Source organism: Centroberyx affinis, unplaced genomic scaffold (genome assembly GCF_046629955.1).
Source record: "Centroberyx affinis isolate AG114_WGS23_722 - 3 ecotype Tasmania unplaced genomic scaffold, CSIRO-AGI_Caff_v1 ptg003137l_1, whole genome shotgun sequence".
NCBI classification, from domain to species: domain Eukaryota; kingdom Metazoa; phylum Chordata; class Actinopteri; order Beryciformes; family Berycidae; genus Centroberyx; species Centroberyx affinis.
In genome coordinates, this window is record NW_027281198.1 from 63,613 (window position 1) to 87,790 (window position 24,178).

At 44.1% G+C, this 24,178-nt stretch overlaps 1 protein-coding gene and 3 non-coding genes across 4 annotated transcripts; all 4 read left to right on the top strand.

Moving 5' to 3' along the window:
* The first annotated feature begins 1,890 nt into the window (after positions 1-1,890).
* LOC139659553 (G-protein coupled receptor 22-like) lies at positions 1,891-3,435 on the top strand. The gene has a single exon (XM_071537861.1). The coding sequence runs from the start codon at positions 1,891-1,893 to the stop codon at positions 3,433-3,435; it is 1,545 nt and encodes a 514-aa protein (XP_071393962.1).
* Positions 3,436-7,168: 3,733 nt separating this feature from the next.
* Positions 7,169-7,241, top strand: trnaf-gaa (transfer RNA phenylalanine (anticodon GAA)). Its single transcript has one exon. It is a non-coding gene; the product is annotated as a tRNA-Phe (tRNA).
* Positions 7,242-7,918: 677 nt separating this feature from the next.
* trnaf-gaa (transfer RNA phenylalanine (anticodon GAA)) lies at positions 7,919-7,991 on the top strand. Its single transcript has one exon. It is a non-coding gene; the product is annotated as a tRNA-Phe (tRNA).
* Positions 7,992-9,123: 1,132 nt separating this feature from the next.
* trnaf-gaa (transfer RNA phenylalanine (anticodon GAA)) lies at positions 9,124-9,196 on the top strand. Its single transcript has one exon. It is a non-coding gene; the product is annotated as a tRNA-Phe (tRNA).
* The last annotated feature ends 14,982 nt before the right edge of the window (positions 9,197-24,178 follow it).

The following is a 24,178-nucleotide window of genomic DNA, read 5'->3' on the forward strand; positions in this document are numbered from 1 at the left end:
CTCATAGTGGGCCCTTTGGTTTACACTTTGATTGTCACTAGCATGGTGTCACCAAAGAGCTTGGTGTCACACACTTCAATACCACAGCATCTGTGCCCTCATTAATCTAGACCTTCGTAGCATGGTTGCTATGGCAACAGCAGAGAAAATGGAGTCCATCACTCAACTCAACGTCTTGTTTCCAGAGTGGAGTTGTGCAGAGGTTGAGAGTTGGTTTGTTGCTCATATGTTCTCAGCTGGTAGGTTTGTTATCCTGGCCAGATATTTTTAATAATTAATGCTGAGATTTCCACCTCTTGAAAGATATAGGGGTAAAAAAAATAATGATTTTAATTATTCAACTGATTTCCCACAGGCACAATCAGGAGCTACCCTCTAATCAATGACTAGCAACTGTGTTCTACACATTGCTTTTAATCCTGCTGTTGTCAATATAACAGTGGGATACTAATACCAGTAGCCCGGGACTGGCTTGATGCATTTTCATGACTGAGTCATGACTGACCGTGTAAATTTGCTCCTCACTGTAATCCGCATTTTTGGATTAGAGTATTTTAGATTGTGGATTTGTGCATGTGATATCATTTTTAATATGACATGAATGAAATGACAGTTAACAATATAAATTAATTTTCCCTACCAAGGTCCAAATCTCCAAGCATAATGACTGACATAATGTTACCAACTATTCCCAAGCAACGCAATAGCTTCATACACCGTGATCTTCTCACAAGAGTCTAATCAGTGCATATTTACTGAATGTCTGAAATGTGCCTCTGTGAAACCTAAAGAAGTTGTTTTGGTAGGGCACTACTGAAGTTAAACATCTCTAGCGTTATTTGTGTTGGACATTTTCATCTGTGGTCATGACATTTCACAATAACCTTTTTTGCTACTCAGCACAGCCCCTTGAAAGTTGCATTATGATTGATGCTTACATTTGGCTTTCCATAAAGCATCTTAATGTCGTCGTGGAGGCAGTATCTGTCAGAGAACTGAGCTCTGCCTCTGGGTTTCTCTACAGCTGCTCCTTGAGTTCCCTCTGTACTTTTAGTGAATGGATTCTTTATATGTGACATTGATGGTGAAGCCGGCTAATAACTTAAGTAGTAATCAGTTTGGGCAAAATCTTGCAACTCTTAATAAAGTCTTTGTTCCTCTGGCAGTAAAATCATTTTTAAATAAACCATGTGGTCTGCTACAGCTTGCACTCCAGATACCATAACCAATTTTGTGTAAGTTGCTGAATGGGTTATTTTTTACTGTTCCATTGAGAGGCCAGTTGATTGCCTGCAGGTCTGATTACTTAGCTTCATTCAATTTGCCCATTCCCCTGAGCTCCAGAGCACATTGGTTGATAGTCTATTGTGCCGGCCTCTGGTTCTGACAGCTTGTGTGCAGGTCCCAAGCACTAGCCGAGCCAAGATGGTAATCAGAGATACTGATAGTGGACAGATTGGAGGCTGGATTGATGCATAATGCAGCACCTGTTCAATCTGCAGGTACTGGGGTTGGATATATGCAAATGTATTTCCTAACGATGGATAGATAGATAGATAGATAGATAGATAGATAGATAGATAGATAGAGTATACGTATGTACGTAAAGGTATTTCTTCTTTTTGCAAACGTGAGCAATAATCTGTTTGTTATGACTTTCCTATCGAAAGTTGGAAGCTTTCAAGATGTCTGACAGTTCCTGAGAGAGAATAATATGTTTTGATTCTCTTCTCCGCAGTTCATTTCTCATCTGTCTGCCTTGTCTTCTCCTCTCCCCAGGACTGCCACCAAGCTGTTATTCATCCCTGCATCATGGAGGCTCAGCCTGGTGCATCATGGGAGCTCATAAACGGTGTGACAGCTACAATATATGAGGACTGAGAGGTTGCCATGGAGACTGACAGCTACACCTCAAGCCCAGCTACCACTGACTGGGCTGGGACGGTGGCCAGCCAGGGGGGAATGGGACTCGTGGAGGAGCAGGGAGGAGGGGGCTCGTCCAGCAGCCCGGCCACCTGGTACATGCCATACCCACTGGGCTTCCAGGTGTCCCTGACCGCCTTCCTCATGCTGGAGCTGGTGCTAGGTTTCAGCAGCAACCTGACAGTGCTGGTGCTCTACTGCTCCCAATCCAATTTGGTGGACTCGGTCAGCAACATGGTGACTGTCAACCTGCATGTGCTGGATGTGGCGGTGTGTGTGCTGTGTCTGCCCCTCACTCTAGTGGTAGTGCTGCTGCCCCCGGGATCCAACCTGGCCCTGCTCTGCTGCTTCCACGAGGCCTGTGTAACCTTCGCCAGCATTGCCACCGCCATCAACGTCCTGGTTATCAGCTTGGACCGCTACGACATTTCAGTACGGCCGGCCAACAGGCTGCTGACAACACGCAGAGCAGCGCTGCTCTTGGCTGCGGTTTGGGTTACCTCTGTAGCTGTGTTTTTTATCCCATTTTTGGAGGTGGGGATGTTCAGCGGAGGAGGGGGAGCGGAGAGTGGGCTGGTGACACCCTCATCTTCCTCCTCCCCTGGCATCAGTGCCACAGTGGTGCCAAGCTGGCGTAACCGGACTCTGCTGTGTGTCGGCGGGCAGGGCTATCACACAGGCCTGGGTATGTACTACCATCTCCTTCTGCAGGTACCCATCTTCTTCACCACAGTGGCAGTCATGCTGTTCACCTACTCCAGAATATTGAGGGCTTTAAACATCCGCATTGGCTCCCACATTAAGAAGAGCCAGCGCTTCAGGGGCCCCTCCTGCAGAGGGCGCCATAAGAGACAGAAGAAGAGGAAGGCCGGGCTTGGGATGAAAGAGGGTGGGGAGGTAGGAGGGGAGCAGTGTACCACAGATGGCTCCAAGCAGCTCAGCCACCCTCCACTCATCCCCTCCCCCTCTCCCACCCCCACAGCTACCTCTCCCCCGGCCCTGTCCTCCGCCCCCCTGGTCACCTCCGACATGGGCGCTGCCACCGCCATGCCAGCCAGCATGGGTGTCCAGGCCTCCGTGTCGGCCATCATTGCCCTGCGGCGGGCAGTGCGGCGACACCGGGATCGGCGTGAGCGCCAGCGTCGGGTGTTCAGGATGTCCCTCATCATCATCTCCACCTTCCTGGGCTGCTGGGCTCCTCTATCCGTGACCAATGTGCTGATCCTGGGGGTAGGTCCCAGCGACACCCTGGTCAGCCTGCGCCTCTGGTTCCTGGCCCTGGCCTACGGCACCACCGTCTCCCACCCCCTGCTCTATGCCTTCACCCGTCAGAAGCTGCGCCGCGCCCTCCGCGCCAAGGTTAAGAAGAGGGTGGTGTCCCTGCTCCAAGTGGACCCTTCACCAGGGGGCACCGTCATACACAACTCCTGGGTGGAAAACAGGAAGACCGGACGGCAGGTGCGCCTGGAAGCCAGTGACGCCACCGACCGCTGCCTGGCAGAGGCCCTGTGAGACGAACGCAGACTTGTGGGTTACCATAATTAATAACCAGAAAAGAGTCACAGGTGTGTCCCATTATGAAACTCACCAGTGCGTGAAGCCTGCAGAAGAAATGTGGAAAACAGATTTCCACCTCTGGGAAATGCTTTCATGTAACCACCAGCAAGCCCATGCTAAATACAGTCAACTTACACCTCAGGCAGCAGTGAAAGCAGGATGCGGTTGTCACTGTGTGTGTGTGTGTGTGTGCGCAGCGCAGCGCAGCCGCTAAAGCTGATACATTCCATTTTACAGCAAGAAAATCAGTCAGTAAATGCACAAGTGTATAATAATACTGAACTCTGTTTACATATGGAGTTGTGTGCAAAGTCTATGATCGAGCACTCTCATAGTGGTGCTTACATAACTGCTCCAAAGAATGTGTTTAGCCAGCAGATGATCTGATCTGCCACCCACTCAAATGCTCCAAGGCAGCTTTCAAGAGAAACACTAAAATGTTGACACACTTCAAACACACAAATACAGACTCTTCTGGATGTATTTAATATCATCTCTGCCTTAATTCTGCTCTGAATAATTGGTTAGGTGCTATGTTGTGTTTTCTGAACAAAATGGGAGTATGTATTGCATATTACAGCAGGACACAAAGAGTACAACATGTAAATGATGAGCGTGTACTGAGCTGTAAATGGGCAAAGAGAGAGAAGAGAGAGGTGAGGAACAAGTCAGAGGGCAATTGCAGGCTAGTGTAAAATATGAAATGCAGTTTTGCTTTGTGTAAATAGTTATCATATGGTCAAATGTTACAGTATTTATTTCCAAACCTTGCAAAGCTCCTTCATGTAAATGCACCACTTTTGGTCCTTAATTTGTATTAAATGGTGTAATATGATCATGTTTATTTATATTTTGTACATAGTGCAAGGAGGTGGTTAGCACATTGTCCTAATGGTAAGACATGTATGTTATGAAAGACATATGGTCTCACTGTAACTGAAATAGCTGAGTTGGGATGGCAGTATACACTCTAGTTTGATTTGGGGTTTTGGCAGTGCTAAAAGCATGTGATGTCCTTTTGAAACCGATATTCATGTACATGCTGTATATACTGACCAGATATAAATTTATCAAATGTGAAATCTGCAGTACACTGTCACTTGGTCTGTATGTGGTTCTATTGATCATAGAGTGACGTTGCTAGATTAGAGAGAGTGTTTCAGTTGTGTCCGGCTCGTCACTGTGTCAGCACCTGGACATCTGCTCACAGTCCCATGGGTCAGCTCAACCTTAGTGTCCAACAAACACAAGAGAACGATCATCGCCATCACCAAACACTGACAGATTGGTAGAGTAGGCCTAGTGTTTCCTGTTGACTTTGTTCTACCTGTTCGTATATTCACTGCTCTAATGCTGTACTCACACTCGAGCTCATTTCAGAGGCCATGTGAATTACCATGCACTGATTTAATGTGTTCCTGAATGTATACACTGGAAAATATATAGAAGAACAAACATGTGCAATCTTTGTAGAATTCCCCTCCATGGTGTTGTTCTCATGTGAATGTATTACCATGAAAGGATAAAAGATTATATCAATAAATATGATTATATTGAGGTCTGGGTGTGCTGTCTTTGCTCTGCTTACACGTCTCTGGGATTCTGGTATGCTGATTTTGTTGCTTGGCAAAGAGGAACATGTAGCGCTAACAAGATGCATGTACATGCTTGCAAAATGCCACTGGGATAAAGCCTGGGAAAGTCAGAGGTAGCTTTCATGATGGTATTTTCATCCATGAAGGGGAGACCCGCTGTGAGGGAAACAGCATGAACATAATCTGGAGTACTGTACATTATAGCTCACATGATGATGCACTACCTGAAGGAACACAGAGTGGCTCCTACTGCAGAGTTGAAGAACATCCAGGCTGGTTTGAAAACAACCACACATTGTTGGAACGATACTGTTAAATAAGAGTTCAACATCTGTCTGTCTTTAACCACTGCAGTGAGTGCAATGCTCTTGGGTCTATGTTGTTCAGAGACCGCCTGTGGCCTCCTGTGATATCAATGTGAGTGCACCTCACTTATTACAATCATAAACTGGCCTATATAGTGATATACATCTCAAATAGCATTTTGGCATTGTTTTGCCATTATTGATAGTATATGGAGAGCTGTGAAGTCTTGCATGTGTACTTCACACCACTAATCACAGAACATACATTATGTGAACACTTTATAACACCACGAGTGCATCCATGTTTAGCGCGGATGCCCTCAGTGGGAACTGAGCTTGTGACCCTGACAGTGTTAATCCCAGTGAGCTATACAGCACAGGCTTGCTTAACTTCTGCCAGAATGCTGTTTGAAAACTTTGTGTGGGCTTTGTGTTGAGTGGGAGGGAGGCGCTGCAGACCTCTGCAGTATAGGATGAAGAGAAGTCATCTATGTGGGATGAAGCCTACAGGGCGAAGTAATGCAGCAGCACTTCAACCTGACCAGCGCAGTCAGGCCACTGCCTCCGTTTGATTTTTTGTAACATTATAATAATGTTATTATAATATTATGTCAGTTAAAATCGAATAAACTCGAATCCTAAACACAAGCTTACAAATGAAAACTACGCAGGCTATATTTTCTATACGTTGTCAAATGTTTTCGGCAGGTGGTGGTACTTGTTTTTATCATTACCACAGGTCTGTAGTGAACGCTACAAATGAAAGTATACAGTCACACACTTGCTCAGCCCAACCAGCTGCAACCAGAGAGGAGACGGAGCTTTGCTATTTTGCAAAAAATGTTGCAAAACATTTTGTAATTTCTTGAATTTTTGAGAAAACTGGAGCAGATGTGATTTCTCACGCACAGATTTAATGTGTTCCTGAGTGTACATGCCCATGGGGAAATAAATATAAGTACAACAAACCCAAACCTATGGGCAAGCTTTCTATAATTTCCCTTCACAGTGTCGTTCTCTTGTGAGTATATCCCTGTGCAAAGATGCAGAAGATTACAAGATGCAGAGTACATGCTTGGGTAAAGCCTGGGAAAGTCAGAGGTAGCTTTCATGATGGTATTTTCTCCCATGAAGGGGAGACCCGCTGAGAGGGAAAACAGCATGAACATAATCTGGAGTACTGTACATTATAGCTCACATGATGATGCACTACCTGAAGGGACACAGAGTGGCTCCTACTGCAGAGTTGAAGAACATCCAGGCTGGTTTGAAAACAACCACACATTGTTGGAACGATAATAAGAGTTCAACATCTGTCTGTCTTCAACCACTACAGGGTTATGCTCTTTGGGTCTATGTTGTTCAGAGACTGCCTGTTGCCTCCTGTGATATCAATGTGTGTGTGTGTGTGTGTTTAGCTGGATACCCACACATGAACATCACATACATAGAAAACAGAAAATAGAAAAGAAACACATACCATATCGGCATAGTAGACTGGCCTTTATTAAGTTCTGCTCCCTCCCTCTCCTTCAGGAAACGATGGTGCTGTTCATCAGTGTTTTAGAGACCAGTGAAATTATCTCCAGTGTTGCACGCTACTGCTTAAAGTTCAACTCTACTTAGAATATTTACCTGGTTTCAACAATATATGAAATTAACCAAAATGTGTATATCTTATCAAGTCCAGTGACAATGTTTTGTGGTTTAAAGCTGCAAGGGTGACCTCTGGTGGCACACTGTAATACTACACAGGACATTTTGGCCTATGGGATTATTATTTACGAAGCCGAAATAGCTCAGTTGGGAGAACGTTAGACTGAAGATCTAAAGGTCCCTGGTTCGATCCCGGCTTTCGGCAGACGACCGTGAGGACTTTTGAAACTATCATTAAACATATACATCTGTCACATGTAAGACTAAGTCAAAGGTGATGGATATCCATGGGGAAACATAACCAGTCAGCGGCAAATAGTAGTTGAGAAAGTAGGCTAGTAGTAGAAGAGCAGACGAAATGGGGTGAACGTGCCGAATAAGCGGTTTCAACAGGTACCCTTTTTGTGAAAGTATGATGAAAATATGGATTACAATGTAGCAAAGTACATATAGCCTTATAGCTTTTTTGTCTGCGTAGGTAGCTATTGGGCTACTGCTGCTGCTAGAGTATGAAATAACTGAAAAATACATTATATAACAATGAGCGAAAGAAGCAGAAGAAAACATGAGGGAAAACAATATGTGAAATAGTAAAGTACCCCAGATGTGCGAAAACATGCTCGTATTCACATCATAAATTCTGTAGCTACTGTATGGCCTTCTGTAGACCTGTTATAATGGAAACTACACTGTACAGCATGTTGATACAGAATGTATTCACGCAACAATGCTTTGGATTGATTTTACAAAGGGACCGTGAATAGGATAGGCTGTATGTATAGATAGCGTAATACTTCCATATGCCAACCTCATTACACACACAACACACACAGACACGCACACACCAATATGACCGCACGCACACAATAGTACCTTGTGCAAGCCGAAATAGCTCAGTTGGGAGAGCGTTAGACTGAAGATCTAAAGGTCCCTGGTTCGATCCCGGGTTTCGGCAGGCAACCATGTGGTTTTTTGATTACATACCAAATAACACTACGAAACAGAGTTCTAATGCAGACATACACACGCCCACACTCTGGCTCAAATAGGACTGCAGGCGTCAGTGTGTCCACAATGTCACGTTCTGTTACAGACTACATAGCGCCACCACCACGCCAACCTTATAACTGCAACTCTTAAAAAAAAAAGTTGCCTTGATCGCCACCAAATTTTCCACACAGCATATTTTATATGACAGAATTTTCTTGCAACCATTTGGCCGCGACACACAAGAGAAGTCGATGAAGACACATAAACAGGAAGGGAGACAATCTTAAATGGTTAGAACTAGACCATCCACGCCTCACATAGACCTGTTTGCGAGAGGCTCATAGTGAGTCAGACCACTTTTGGTGCTGAATAGCACTATCAGCTTCATTAGCAGGACTTACACCGAAAAGTTCTATCTCTAAGATGCAGAACCTTTGCAAAATGCTGATTTTATATAAGAAGCAGCGGCCCACTAATGGCCGCTTGGTGGTTGGTGGGGTTTGGTGTGAAACCAGTGGGTGCAGTGACACATTTGAGCCAGTAGATGGGACAATGCGTACATATTTCAATCTCATTTGGAAGCACGCACACCCACACAAGCACAAATTTGCATGTGAAGGAAGCCGAAGTTGGGAGAGCGTTAGACTGGAGATCTAAAGGTCCCTGGTTCGATCCCGGGTTTTTGCAGGCAACTAGGTGGTGTTTTGAACAGCAAATGTAAGAACACTATGACATGGTTTTATAATGCAAACACACACACACACCGGTTCAGACGGAGACTGCAGGCCCGAGGCTAGTGTGTATTAGTCAGTGTCCACAGTGTCACGTTGTCTGATCATCTAAATGGATACAAACTTCCAGACAACTATCATATCAATCAGCTGTTCCCTGAACTCGCTCAATATTCGAGCAGATTGTGCTACAATGTCGCCTATGAAGCCTGCTTTGGTTTGTAAGCAGTTTCCCGGTCGCCTTTACCAGTGTTAACATTATTATATTACCGCTTTTGAATTTAAGTCACTGACTGTTCTGATTGGAAACACACTGGTAGATGTTGCAGCCTGAATTCGGACCTTAATCAAGGTGTATATACACAAGCCGAAATAGCTCAGTTGGGAGAGCGTTAGACTGAAGATCTAAAGGTCCCTGGTTCGATCCCGGGTTTCGGCAGGCAGCCAGGTGGTCTTTTGAGGTTTGGCACCACTGCATCTGTATTCATCTAATCCATAGACATATGAAACTCGGATCTAATCAGGGGAGGTTTCCTCGTCGCTTCCATACTGTAGTCTCTGGCTTCAATCAGGAAACTGAACTCCTGGCACGATAAAAAGTTACTCTATATATTCATTTATAGGCACAGAACTGACAAAACAGACATCAACCTAGGCTATACAGAGCAATTGAACCCAGAGAAAAAATAGGCTAATATACAGTCTAAAAACACCAAGCATTCACTATAGTCTAATGAGTATAAGACTAAGAATATTAGTGACTTTTCACTTTTTCAACCTCTTTTAAGCATGTCTTCTAAAGTGATTTTACAGTGAGTCGATAATTCATTCATTGGTTTCAATTGGGAAACAGAAATTTTGCCACAATAAATTGACATATATCATTTATATGTCATTGTGGGTTTATAAAGGAGGTATAAAGAACATGGTTAGAATTTGGTTGGTTAGGCTTCTGTCAAGATAAGTCTGGTTAAAACACTTAAGGGCAAAATAACTAATTATGTAACAAATGCTGTTTGTCCTTCATATTTGGATCACAGCTATCAGGTCATGCCAGGATAGCCTTGTTGTTGTTGTTGTTGTTGTTGTTGTTGTTGTTGTTGTTGTTGTTGTTGTTGTTGCCCACACAGAAACCTAGGCCTTGACTGTTTCAGCATCAGGCTCAGCAGGGCTGTGACAGGACCACTGGACCTACTCCAGTACATTTGGAGGTTTTCTGAGCTGGTCAGCCAGTCTAAGAGCCAGCCAAGGCGTGCAGTGGCGAGAGAGCCGCAGGTCCAAGAGAGCAGGTCCGGGCCACGGGGCACCCAGCGGGTCAGGGATTTACGTCATCTCCATTGAAACCTGAGTGAATGGCCAAGCGGCTCTGTGGTGATGTGCTAATCAGCAGTGCATTGACAATGAACACACAGAAAGTGGTTCAGCGAGCTAGTGAGGCGGGAGATTGACAGGAGGGTTTAGAGGAGGTGCAAAATGTTCTGGTGTGCTGCTGGGTTCCGAAGGCACTGTGGTGGTAAAGTGTGTGTGTGAGAGAGAGAACACAAGGTCCATAGACACACACAAAAGGCTATAATGGTGAAGACAAATAACAAAGACATAGAGAGGGAAATGAGGATTATCAATGGGGCTAATTTGGCTACACAATTTAGGCATACTAGAAGCCTGGAAGTAGAGCTTCCTGCAAAATGAACCATAGTTATTGTGTTTGTACATGCTCTTTATATCTTTCTTTCTTCTGTGTAAAACTGCCTTCCCATGAATGAAAATGCACAAAACTGTACGTACTGTAATATGAAGCCAATCTTCCTGATGGTGACGCTATAGCAACCATCCAAAGATTAAAACTTCAAAAATTGATAAAAAATCAGCCATATGTGCTGTGCAATTTTCTGAGGATGTAGGCCCATGTGAGAGGAATCTTTTGTGCACTGCTACAAAGTTCATCACAGGGGCACCATTTCAGGCTCTGGGGCCTTGTGCCCGAAAACAGGCGGTGTTGCATGAATTGTGGCATGGAACATGGAATGGATTGCATTGAGTCTACTATGTGTAAATTCAGAGCAACCCATTTTTCTTGCCACATTTTGTGCCACAGCAGCTGTTTTAGGGCACAGTTGCCCAAGAGCCTGGAAATGTTGTCCTACATCTGTCCCTGACTCCCTGACTGAATAGGGAGGATGTATCTTCTGGAACCTACATGATAAGACGGTCCAGTACCATTTTTGGACAGAAAGCCATGGGTCAAATGCTGCATTCGGGTGTGGCTAAACTAGGCTTGTCTAGTGTAACTTGTTTTCCTTCTAAATAAACGGCTAAATTGTTGTTGGCTGCCACATTGCTGCTAGTTCACCTTGTTCCTGTAACTTGTCTATTGCATTTGGAGTATACTGGGTGTTTCAACAGTAGGCAGACAATTTTTAATAATGGCTTAGTAATAATGAAAAATGTGCATCTCCTCTTTACTTCTCTTCACCTCTGATTGTTTAAAATACATTAGTCGGCATAGATTACAGACTAATTGCATGCTCATTTTTCTATAATTGAAGTTCTGCTTTCACATTTGTTGCTATGTAATTTGTTGCTGTGTAACATCCTGTGCTGTGGGTTATGCAAGATCTCTCTCTCTCTCTCTCTCTCTCTCTCTCTCTCTCTCTCTCTCTCTCTCTCTCTCTCTCTCTCTCTCTCTCTGTTTTCCTTGGATGGCTGTGTGTTTCCAGTGCTGTAGCTTGGTTTCCAGGTGGCTTTGTTCCTGCTGCTCCCGGAGAGCCTCAGAAAATGCCTGAAGATGCCTGTCAAGCCCTGAACTAATTCATTTTGGTAGCTGAATGAAACCCGCAGGTGGATTCCAGTCCAGACAGCCGGACGGACACAGGGGGAGGATGTTTTTGCCCTAATTAATCAAAACTCTATTCAGTCCTGTTCCACTTCCAAGCAGCTCCCACAGACATTCCAGTGAATCTGGCATGGCTTGAAGGCTTGCATAACTAGAACAGCAGTGACTTCTGCACAGCAAACTTTCTCCCCCTTTCTGTCACTGTCCTGTTCTTCAACACTGGGAATGTTTAATTTGAGCTGAGTAGTCATAAAACACAAGCGAGGAGAATGGGGACACAATTCAGTTAAAATAAACAACCCCAACAACCGATAGGATGATGGTCGATTTAGCTCTGTGGTGATAGGGTTTCATCCTCCTGGCCATATGGAGTAAGCATTGTTTTTGTGAGTTATAGCCTAATATCGAGCCATGACACTAGATATCTTAATACTGGTCATGTACCTGAATCCTCACTAAGACATTCATGAGTTGTGTGAAGTGTTTCAACACAGTTAGTTTCTCCCACATTTCTACCACACTCACAGAACCAACTTCCACAAATATGCTTTATACTTTATGTTATGCTATTATTTTTTCGGCTTCTAAGCCAACTGATCAACTTCTTTGCATCAGGCTCAGCACTGTTTTACATGCCTTTATCATTTGTGGCCCTGAATCAGCTCTGCAAACCATCTGGTATGGCACGATGCCATCCACCTGCGCTATACACATTTTGGCATGTCGTCAAAAGGGAAATAGGCTACAAGTCTCACGCAAGATGCACGTGAGTCTGGTCCAACACTTATAAAACCATACTTTTTTCAATTTTCTATCATTCTAACAAACACAACAACTGATGCTCAATGGCTGTTGCGTAACTCAAAGATGTGTATACAGCTTATACTGGAATGAGTTGCCCTTCGGAATAAAAGTATGACTTCATTTTTCTCAGAGAGTTTTGTGGAGCTGTTGTGACATAACCCCCCCATACACACACACACAGACACACACACGCTCACACTAAATGTGACAAGGGAAGGTTGTCATGTAAGGGGACAGAGTATGACCTCTCTTGTCCTTTGTTACAAAGGGGGCGTATTGTCTTCTCAGACTGACTGAGTAGAAAGTAACGAACCCACTCACTGTGCCTAGAACAAGCTCCAAGGACAGTGGGAGGCTTGTTCTGCGTGTAATCTATGTAGATGTCGTCCAGATTGGTGTTGTTCTTCCACTGCACTGCACTGACCTTTGCAAATGCCTGGGCGCTGATCTACGTCATGAAATCAAAGCTGCAATTGAGAAATGTTTGTAATCAGTGAATTGTTGCTCTTTTGTACTGTTCACTGAACAATGTAGGCTGAGTGATGACTGAACTCCAAGTGCTTGTGTAATAATAATAAGAAAATAAGGTACATTTTTATCAGATGGTCCGAATGTGCTGTACATTGCAGAAAATGTGTCCACTTCAAAAATTTAAAAATTAAAAATGTAAAAAATATATATATTTTACTCATCTGCAAGTAATAAACAAATGTGAGCAAGATAAGGCCAAAACAATATGTTTTTGTCATTCTGGGCTCACTGTGCTCCCTGCTCTTAAATTTCCCTCAAAGGGTCTCACTTAGATAAAGTATCCAGCTGTCTTCAAGATTTAGTATTCTCTTCCTCCAGTCTCAGTTTCCATCCTGGACTCCTCTGCCAAAGCTGATCTGTTTGTATCACAGACAGGTCAGTGCCACACAGAGGGTATGTGCAGTGTACTAAACCCAGATCACTGACATCATCCACTGGAGAATGACATTACCAGGTGTGTCTGTCCAGTCTGTGTGCTCTCTCTGTACGGAGCCCCACATGGCTGAAAGCTCACACCCATCATATGCATTACATCTGGTATCTACAGGTCATTCCCTCAGCTCGGAGAGGTCACCTACCTTAACAACTGGGGTTATGGTAGTTACCTAATGCACCACGTCAACATGAGTCAGAGGTTGTATTTTGCAACGAGTTGAACATACCTGCTCTCTTCTGCTTCTCTAGTGTGTCTATGTGCATCTGAGTCAGTGTGTGTGTGAGCATGCGTATGTGTGTTTTCTTACATGAGTTGTGCATCCTTACCTTACATCCATACCTTGCTCCATGCTGCTGCATGCTTTTCCCGTCTGCTGTCACAGGCCTAACAAATGAGCAAATTTAAAACAGCAGCTGAGCAATAAGTCTATGACAGAAACTGAGATGACAAGTAATAACCATAGAGTTGGGCCAAAGAAAGGGTACACTTTCACAGACACAGATACCCTCCCATCTCTCTCTCTCTCTCTCCCCCTCTCTCTCTCTTTTTCTCTTTCACTCTCACACACACACAATACATTCATGCACACAAAATGCAAAAAGTAATGGCCTGACTGAGTGTCTCTGCCTACTTGTCTCTCTAATGACACAGTTCATGGTCTGTTATGTAACTCTGCTTCTTATATATATATATATATATATATATATATATATATATATATGTATATATATATTTATATATATCTCTGATCGTAGATGTAACAACATGGATGGCCTAGAGACCTCTCATTTTTCATTTTCTTCTGTGAATTATCTCTCCATTGTTATCAACTCAATCCACTATTTTGCATAGTGTAAATCAGGATTAGTGTTTATTTGCCAAAGCTGTGATAATCCTAATTGGTTAAATGATTTTTAAATGTATGCCTTCATAGCAAGGAGGTTCTAGTGCTATGGCAACACAATAGCTACTTCCGGAGTTGTGGCCAATCTGCCAAGAGCGGAAATACACACTTGGCTGCATAAACGGGATAGGATAATAAACGGGAAGAGGTAATATCGATTTAATTTCCGTAGTTTTTGTAACAGAGTTTACAAACTAAATTGTGCTGTTAGTTCCAAGCTTGTGACAAGAAACTAGGCAGCTTGGCTACGTTAGCTCCTTAGCTAAACAAACGGACGAACCTGTTACTCATTCAATTTATCTAACCGAGCTAGCCTGCTAATGTTAGCTGCAGATGATTTTAGCTAATGTTGCTTTGTGGCGTTTAACGTGAATTCAGTAAATTCATGTTAACATTAATGATAAGTGCATTTTATTGCATACCTTGTAGCCTATACAGTGTGTCAGAGAGGGTCACACAGGCGAGAGAGAGATAGAGATAATAATTGCAATTTTCTATTGTTATTGTTATTATGTTTATTGTTATTATTGCTACTTCTGTTGATTATCACTGTTTTGCTTTGGCAACAGATACTGAAGTATTTAAGGCCACTAAAGCTGCTAAAGGAATAGAGAGAGAGAGAGTGTGTGTGTGTGTGTGTGTGTGTGTGTGAGAGAGAGACAGAGAGAGAGAGAGAGATTGTGTGTGTGTGTGTGTGTGAGAGAGAGACAGAGAGATTGTGTGTGTGTGTGTGTGTGTGTGTGTGTGTGAGAGAGAGAGAGAGAGAGAGAGACTGTTGTAACCTTAGTCCAAAGTCTTTAGCAATGTAGATCCTACCATTCCTTCATGCTTCCATGTATGGAATAGGACAGACTATATTTCTCTGTAAGTAGTGTCATGTAGCCTAAGGACTGGTTACCTGTTTCAGCATTGCTTAGCTTGTCTAACCTTCTACAGTCCCAGCATCTATAATGTATAACCCGGAGTTGTCATGACCCGACTTACCAGCTGTCTGGTATTTATTGCATTATTAACCTGTTTTTTAATACCCAGCACCAAGTTTGGCGACTTGTATTCTGCCAGTAGCTCATGTTTTCTCGTACCAGGCTTGTTTCAGCTTATCAGCTATTGCTGTGTGCATGTTTATCCCCCAGGCGGGCTCAAGATGGTATACCACATGCTACTTGATAGCCCAATTTTTTTCCAAAGGTGATTTGTTATGCTGCAGTCTTAACTGAAACATGCCCCAACAAGCGAGCATGCTCTTTTTCACATGAGTTCAGTTAGAAACCTCAGATATAGGAAAGGGATATACTCCTAATAGATAATGCTCTTCTCCAGTCCTTACATAACACAAGGTATGTTAGGTTTTCCCACTCCATGCTGTGATGGTATTCAGTGTCAGTGGAAACTGAGGCCAGCCGATTGGTTTGATGATGACATGTCCTCCTGCTGCAGATGAATGGTGGTACCCATAGACCGTAAAAAACAGTACCACAGACACTTCACATTTCCTGTAGCACATCCTCCCTAACACATGTACACATACACACACACACACAAATACTTTACTACTACACAGCACTGAAATCATGTTTCCACTGATGATGTCATGCTCATTACATAATATGTAAATTGAATTTAGGTAGAATTTGGTGGAAGACTGCTTGCATCTGTAGGGTGACTGTTGGTGCGTCCTAGAACAAGACAGATGTTGTCACATTGTCAGTGAAGAAAATATAGGAGATAATGTGATAAATATTGGACTTCCACAGTGCAATAGTTTGGCTTCAAAACTTGGATTATGCTGCATAAATTGTATTCCAGATTTTCTTATATGCATGCCTCGACCTCGCCCATGTCTTCCTGAATGACAGCTGTGTGGCAAGGTTCTGTGAAATGCCTTTCTGAAACCAGCATCATCACCAAATAGGGGGTTACACTGAGCTGGCAACACTAGGGAATGCTTACTACAGAGTTACTTAATAACCAACCTGCTGTGGCTGCTTCCCTGGGGCATAAGGCCTGGATGGGATCTCCCCCTGACCCCCTGGCCTTCCCCTGTCCTCCCCTCCAGGAGCTACAAACTCCCTGAGGACTTTCCAGAACAAATTTGAGTTGACTGGGAGAGAAAGCGTAGTTGCTGACAACTTGTCCATCATTCATAGATGGGCGGTGGCAGGTCATGCTGGGGGATGCACCAAGAGAAACTGTTGCACTCCCCTAAAGGAAAAGGGTTAAATATAGTAAAGTATGCTACGTAAGCAGTAAAGAAGCCAGAATTGTCCTTAGTGAGAGTTTCTAATGAGTTGGGCTCCATTGCCTCCAAGGTTAATCAGCTGTAGGTTCATAAGGTCTCCCTTCTTTGAAAGTCGAATTAACGAAGCACACACCCAATCTAACCTACTTCTTTGGCAAAATAAATATTGGCTTGTATTTTATTATTGTATTTTATGGGCACGGGAGCAAGAGTAATTTAGTCTTGCCTAACAAAGCACACACCTTAATTTATGTGATCTGGTGTTTTTCATATTGGAGATGAGCATGTTGTTTGTTTGCATCTGTGATTGTGGATCTGGTGGTATCTGGGTGCTCACTGCTCAGTAAGAATGTTGTTTTTGTCCCCTCATTTCGTGAGACAGAACAAAAAAAAAATGTATTTGTTGTTGACAGCGCCACTCTCACGTAACGTCAGAGGCATCGCAGCACTCTTTGTCTATGTGGTGCCTCTTCACATTCAGTTTCCCCTCACTCTTCAGCCTCGGCATGCAGCTTCCCATGGTGAGTCAGTCACCCCCTGTTAATCTCACGAACCTCTGATCTGAGAGCTCTGATTACATACACACACACTGCCCATTTATGCTGGCACAACTAACTGGGATTTAGAGGCTTTATCGAGCTGGGAAACCACCCAGGGCGGTTTGAACAAGATGGACCCACATACAATATATACAGTATGTATGTGTATGTATATATGTATATATATATATATATATATATATCAGTGGGTTTTTCCTTTTATGGCACTGCTCAGTGCTCCAACATATAGGCTAGGTCTATTCACCTTAAGCCGTCACAGAGACATGGTCACACACCCTTAAAAAGACTTGGCCCACAGGCAGCCATATGAACTCACCCTGAGATGAGCTTTATATAACTTTGTCCAATAAACATTGGCTCAGTGACGGACATATTATTTGATGATGGGGGTCATAGAGTAACACAGAGGTGGACAAACTTGGGAGAGGAATCCCCCAGAGCCTCTCCCTGTCTCTTTATTAATGGAGGTGGTTGTTTGAATTTGATATAACAACTTGATTCATACATTAGTGCCAGTATAGAAGGGCTTCGCTCTGAGATCAAAACATAGGGGGATATAGACAGACGACACTGGATATGGACAAGAAGAAGGGAGAAAGAAACCGTATCAGGGTTCTGTTGTGTAGGGAAACTAACACCATGCTGGCAACTGGCTTCATTTGGGCCCCCATCAAAGTAAGGTTTAGGCCTAGTGCCAGCAGCGCTTCTTTGACCTTTCTGAATAATTCATGTGTTTACCCCGATCCAACAGTTAGAGAGTCAGGGCCATCATTCACCTTCATGGCTTCGACTGCAGTCAATCACCAACTCTCGGTCATGGAAAGTGTGACGATGCCACTGCTAATCTTAAGACCTCACTGCCATAATTTTTCTGCCTAGCAGCTGTTAGCCCAGTTTCAAAGGAGAAGCATGGTTCTGTAAAGTTCAGCAGAGTGGCAGATTGCTAAGTCTATGCCAGGGAAAGCAGTTGGAAAGAGAGGGAGAGCCTGGTATTTGTCATTGAGAGGGCACTGAGCATGAGGCCGTTCCACACTATGAGTAGCCAACCTGCTCTGAGTGGCCGGGTGGAAAGGGCAACTGTGGCACAATCCTGGCCCAATGCCAGCTACATTCCTCCCACCATCTCGCTCCCTGGCTAGCATCCTACCATCCAGCCAGATTCTCATTAAATGCCCTTTTGTTGAGGGATTACTGAGCTTATATTTAACCTCTGTTCTCACTTTCACTGGATTGTCGAAGCGGTTGTTGGCACTGCCAGTTTATTTAGGATTCATATCTCTGTCTGTCTGGCGTCTGGCTCCCTTCACTCTGTCAGTCCTCCTTTTCAGCCCCTCTTTCTTACATCTCTCTGTTCCTAGGTCTCTCTCTCTGTCTCTCTCCGTCTTGATCACTCATTCAATGCCCTGCCTGTCTCTTTGCCCCCCCAGTCGCCCGCTATCCATTTTTGTCATGGCAGGACCTAGTTCATCCCCCGGAGTCTCCAGCTAGGGATCGCGTGCAGGACATGAGCACCCAGAGAATTACCGCCTCAGTGTTCCTATCATTGCGCCGCATTTGATTAGTTAGTCATCACTTTTTTTGATGAAATGAGCCTGCCTCATTGCACTCAGATGAACTGTGTGTGTGTGTGTGTGTGTGTGTGTGTGTGCATGCACGTGCACAGTTGTTGCCTTGTTTGACTCTGTGTGTATGTATGTGTGCACGCATGTGTTTGTGGAACACACTGTTCCCGTCCTATCGGGCTTCAGAGAGAGTTCTCAGTTGCCGTTGAGGGAGAGCGCAGTGGAGAGCACACCATGGGGTCAGGCCTCTGGCGAAATGCACTTTAGCAACTCCTTTACGGAGAAGCAAACTGTCAGAGTAGAAGAGATCAGTGGCACGGAAACAACAATTTATATTTTTGGGGTTTGGTTTTGTGTGCATGTGTGTGTGTTTAGCCCTTGACCTTATGCTAAACAGTATATGTAAGCAACTTGTCATCCCCTGAAATAACCTATTCATTCTGTTTATCACAGGCTGGATGATACATTTCACCTTTCTCACTTTCATTGTAATAACTTTGAATGGGTGTTTATATATATACATACAAATATATATATATATATATATTGCTGTGCATTTTACAGGAAGACAAAGCCTAGCAGGGTTGGTCCTTGGAAAGCACTGAGCCAAGAAGTGAGCCAGACAGAGTGCGTCTCAGCTTCAGGTAGGTAAGGATTTCCCACACTAACCCTAACCCTTCTGTCTCTCACCGTCTATGGATCTAGATCCTTCCATTCCTCTTCTCCTCCTCTAGCTTTCTCGCACCATGGGCTCATTCTCTACCTCCCTATCTATCCCTCTGTCTGTCTCCAGTGTGGTGTTATTATGGCAGGTCATGCTAGTGTTATGTAACTGTGGTTTTGGACTGGGGGATCCAGACAGACCCAGATATTTAGTGTATTCTATATATAGCCATAGATGCAGACATCCTCACTAGTGGGTTGGAAATGGGCGTGCTGCAACTGAAACACCACCTGCTGCATCCATCTGAAAAGCTAGACACAGTCCTGGCTCTGGTTAGAGATAGACAGGGAAGGAAGGAGGGGAGGAAATGTGGGAGGTGGATATTATAAATGGATTCGATTGAGTTATGGTTGTGGGGGGGTAATAATGGTCAAGAGTGTTTGTCTATGTGTGTGTGCCTGCTCATACAGTGTGTGTGCGTCCAAGCCAGTGTTTATTGCAGAGGATGTGTGTGACAGAATCGGGATTTGTACTGTTGACAAAAGTTTGGATAGGAAAGGAGGCTAGCTTATCCAGAGATAGTTGTGTTGAGAAGGACACAAAGTTGGTATGCCCTGTTGAAAGACTCACATAAACGCCTCGCAAGGCCATCATGAGAGGGATAGACTCTGAGTCTGATTTAGAAATTACAACTTGGTGACCTATCTATGTCTATGAGAACTTGAGCCAGCATGTCCATGCCTGCTGATCGTAACAACTATGTTACATGATAGATGGGCTGATGTGACAGAGGTGATTCTCTGGATTATGGCTCCTCAGGCCTCCTGTCTCCCTGCATTCATCATACCTCACAATTTTCAGTATTTATTTTTATTTTTGATAGACAGCAAACATTATCCGATCTATCTGGGCCAATAAGAGGTCCAGAGGTAGCCCAGATCAATGTTTTTCAGTGTTTTGGTCCCTTACTGTTACATTAACCAAATTCTCAGTGGCAGCTGTAGAGGACCTGGAGCTAGAGAGGAACAGAAGAAGAACATGTTTGAATTATGGATTGCAAGGTCCAAATAAAGAGTGCCAACTTCTCACCTTGTCACGTTCAGATTTCGGTATCAGACCTCCCACACTTCCCAGCACTATGTGAAAATGCATGCACATATTTTAGCTGAAGTCTGAGCTAGCAGACTGCTCTTTCATAGGCTGCCTGCAGCATATAGGCCTATGACTAATGACGTGCAACTCTGTTGCTTTATGTAAGTACTGTCTGGGGTATTTTGAGACCAAACATATTTGATTTATGACTTTTTCTGTAGCATCTTGCCAGTCATTTGTGTCATGTTGAACTGTCTGTTAGGCCCAGAGCCCTAGATTTTAGGGCTAGGGTCTATCCTCCAGTCTTCGTGCAGGTGTGTATGCACTCTTTAACGGTAGTGTTGAATATACGAGGCTGCAGTACTTTTCCACTGTGTATGGTTCTCCCTCTCTCTCTGTGCTCTGTGTGCTCAGGTGTTTTTCCGTCAGTCCATTGGAGCAGGGCCCAGCTTTTCCATCAGCACCCACTCAGAAACCATCATCAAACCCATCACCCCAAACCCCAGGAGACTCAGCACCCTCTCTACCTCCCTTCTTATCTATTACCGGCACCGCTTGCTATCCAACAGCAGGACGAGACTCAAGGGGGTATCGAGATGGAACAGAATCGAGTTTTGATACCTGGAGAGTGAGAAGAGGGGAATGGGAAGCTGTTGCAGCTGACTTGGTGGGTGGGGATTGGGGTGCAGATAGGAAAAGATAATGAATTTGAGACCAATGTTTTTCATGGAAAAGAAGTTTCTTCCTTTTAAATGTCACTTGTAGTGGACCGTATGTTGTCTGCATCATTTCAGATGGCTGGCTAGACAGATGGTTTGAGGGGATGATGTGCTTATTATGGTGGGGATAATGGCTGCTATTTGGGGGAAGATTGAGGGCTAGATGTTCATTTGACAAAGGGATAGAAGTGACGGCTGCAGTAGTGCAGTGAGGGGTGCAGATTTGTCTGAAGGGTCTGGCTGTGGATAGGGATGGGTACTCCTGTAATCCCCTGACACGTGCGCTCTTCCTCACATGCACACACTTGCACTGCAGTGCAGAGCTGTCTGTGGCACAGAAACACACTGCGCCGATGCCCACACAGCCCATACTACTTTGTATCAACAGCCAACGTCCCTACCCACTCTCTCTGTAAACACATGCTGTGCATTTCAAGAGAGACCTCACTGTAAATCTCAGAACTATTTTCCCGCCTTCGCTACAGTGGAGCCTTATGCCTCTCACCAGTCACTACCCACTCTTACTATAGGCATGTGTTGAAATGTCACACACAACCTCTACCATAAGGCCATTGAGCTGTGTTTGCTCCCAATTTTTGGTAGCAGTAGGGGGTGGTAGTAATTCCAGAGGTTGAACCAGAGTTTGCTTCCTGACCTCTTCCCAGTTTCAGTAGCAGTGTGGCTTATTTGGTTTCTTATAAGATGATATATGCAATAATTCTGTTTAAATTTATCTGTATTTGCTATGGATGAGCCCGATTGCAATTTTCCAAGACTGGGGGAAACACTACTGGACACACTTGCAGTCAGATTATTTGACAACAGGAGTTGAGATATATCATAGGCAGGGAAGGAAACTGCCTTTTTATGCACCAGCCAATGTGTATAGGCCAGGCTCATTCACTATTTTATCAGCCAAATTAATTGTTGCAATAGATAAAAACCCCCAAATGTTGGTTGCTGCTGTGTTTCCAGCTCATTACATATACTCCTTACTAACTGCCTTCCAGGTGTGTTTCTATGTGCAAGTGTGTGTGTGTGTGCGTGCGTACTTGCTTGCGTCTGTGCATGTTTGAGTTTATGTATGTGTGAGTTTGTCTATTTATGTGCATACCTGTCCATGTTTCTCTGTGTACATGAATGTACTAGATGTTGGTCTGCACCAAGATTAAATCTCTAACGTTAAGTTGCTGTAACTGTGCTGCAACTAAGAGCACTTATATTACCGTATTATGTTCCTGTAGCCTGCACGTGCATGAGTGGGCTTTTTCCAAGGTTTAATTTTCATCTGGCTAGCAGCCAGCAGGGTAATTGAGACTGTGTGCACTTCAGTGTGCTGAGTTGATTTACAGTATTAGGTGTCTTGGATTAGGCAGTTGCTCCTCTTCTCACTGCAATGATCCCATTTCTTTGAATATGATGATATTAGCTTTCAAGCCATGGCTTCACATTTCCCTCAGTCTGTCCAGCATTAGGTTCAACTCATTCCCCAGCATGCAATCCGCTGCTGATACCAGTCCATCCTGATCTTACCATATCCGGTTTTCTTCTAATGTTTCCCTTTGCCTTCACATGTTTCTTTTTTGAAGGGCCTGGGTTTTCTTATGAGTGTGGCTCTGTTACATCCTTATACAGCCATCAACAGAGAGACACATAGGTTAACTATGTGTGCTGTCACCAGTGTGATGGGCTCTCCTTTTCGGGTAACAAATAGCTGCATCCAAATTCTATTTGGATACCTAGGCTACGCACAACAATGTGAATGTCTGGAAAGAGCTTTGGTCTCAAGATTCACAGCATTAATGGCATGTCATTGTGTTAATGTCAGTGCCCAGGCTTTTCATAGCACGTGATAAGGTGTGTGAGTGCTGATATTTAGGGTGAGAGAGGTGTGTGTGTTTATATTTGGTGTGAGAGATGTGTTGACGAGCTAAGAGGTATGCACAGGCCTCCATCCTGTCACCTCACGTGTGGGAGGTGTGGGCGCACTTGACACACTTTAGAAGTGAGGAAATCTCAGGGATGCACACACAGACACACACACACAACATACCAGATGTCTGAGCCTATGATGTCAAGTTGACAAGAAAGAGGCGCCTGCTTTAACCATTGTCTCCTTGACATTCCCACAATTCCCCTTCACACAAGCACAACTTCATATAGGCCTATTCATCCATTTTCAGTCTTACAGACGTTTCCTATCTTAGTTACAGGGAGGTCAGGCTGAGCCAAAGCCCCCTGTGCCCTTGTATGCTGTTTATTCATGTCCCTGTTTGATCTGCTAGGCTTAATCTGAAATTGGCCAGAGTTGTGCGTGCTATATTTTACCAGACACTTTTAACAACTTCAAAGGGGGAGACATTTAATTTAATTTCAGATAAATCAAGTGCTACTTATGTATTCTTAAGGTATTCAAAATGGATGGAACTGCTACCATACCCATGTCTATTTGTCTGGAGGCAACTTGGGCCAACATTTCCATTGCAAAGGTGTCCTGAGAACTGATGACTGCTGGATGGAAATGTCAATGATGCTACATTCAAAACACAAACAAATCCACCCCTGGCTTGTGCTTGTCCTTGGCTACTGCATCTCCATTGCTGAGGTGTGTCTGTCCTCACAGGCCTTCAAGTGCCCCCATGCTACTGCCACAGCGCCGGTCATGAAGCCATGGATGGGGTGTTGAGTGTTGCTGACATACAACTATGTGAAAGGCCCTATCTACAGGACGAACACAGGCTTCAGCCCCAATACAGCAGAATAAGGAACTTGACATGGTGCTAGTGATACTGATATGTTGAGGGGTATTGCTTGCAGAATGTAACCCAACACAAAGGTGTGTGTCCCTGCCAAAGACCGATAGACCATAATGGACATCTGGGCTTGACCTACCCACTGCTCCACAGTCACCTCTGCCTTGCTGGGTCAAGGATAGTTTGACAAGAATACAAGTATCTACCATGATACAGTCTCACTTAACAGTATTATGTAACTTTTACTGTGAAGCTAAGGTCATATACTGAGGAAGTGGTAGTAATACTTCTAGTCAAAATGCTGTGCGCAATGTGTTAATTAAA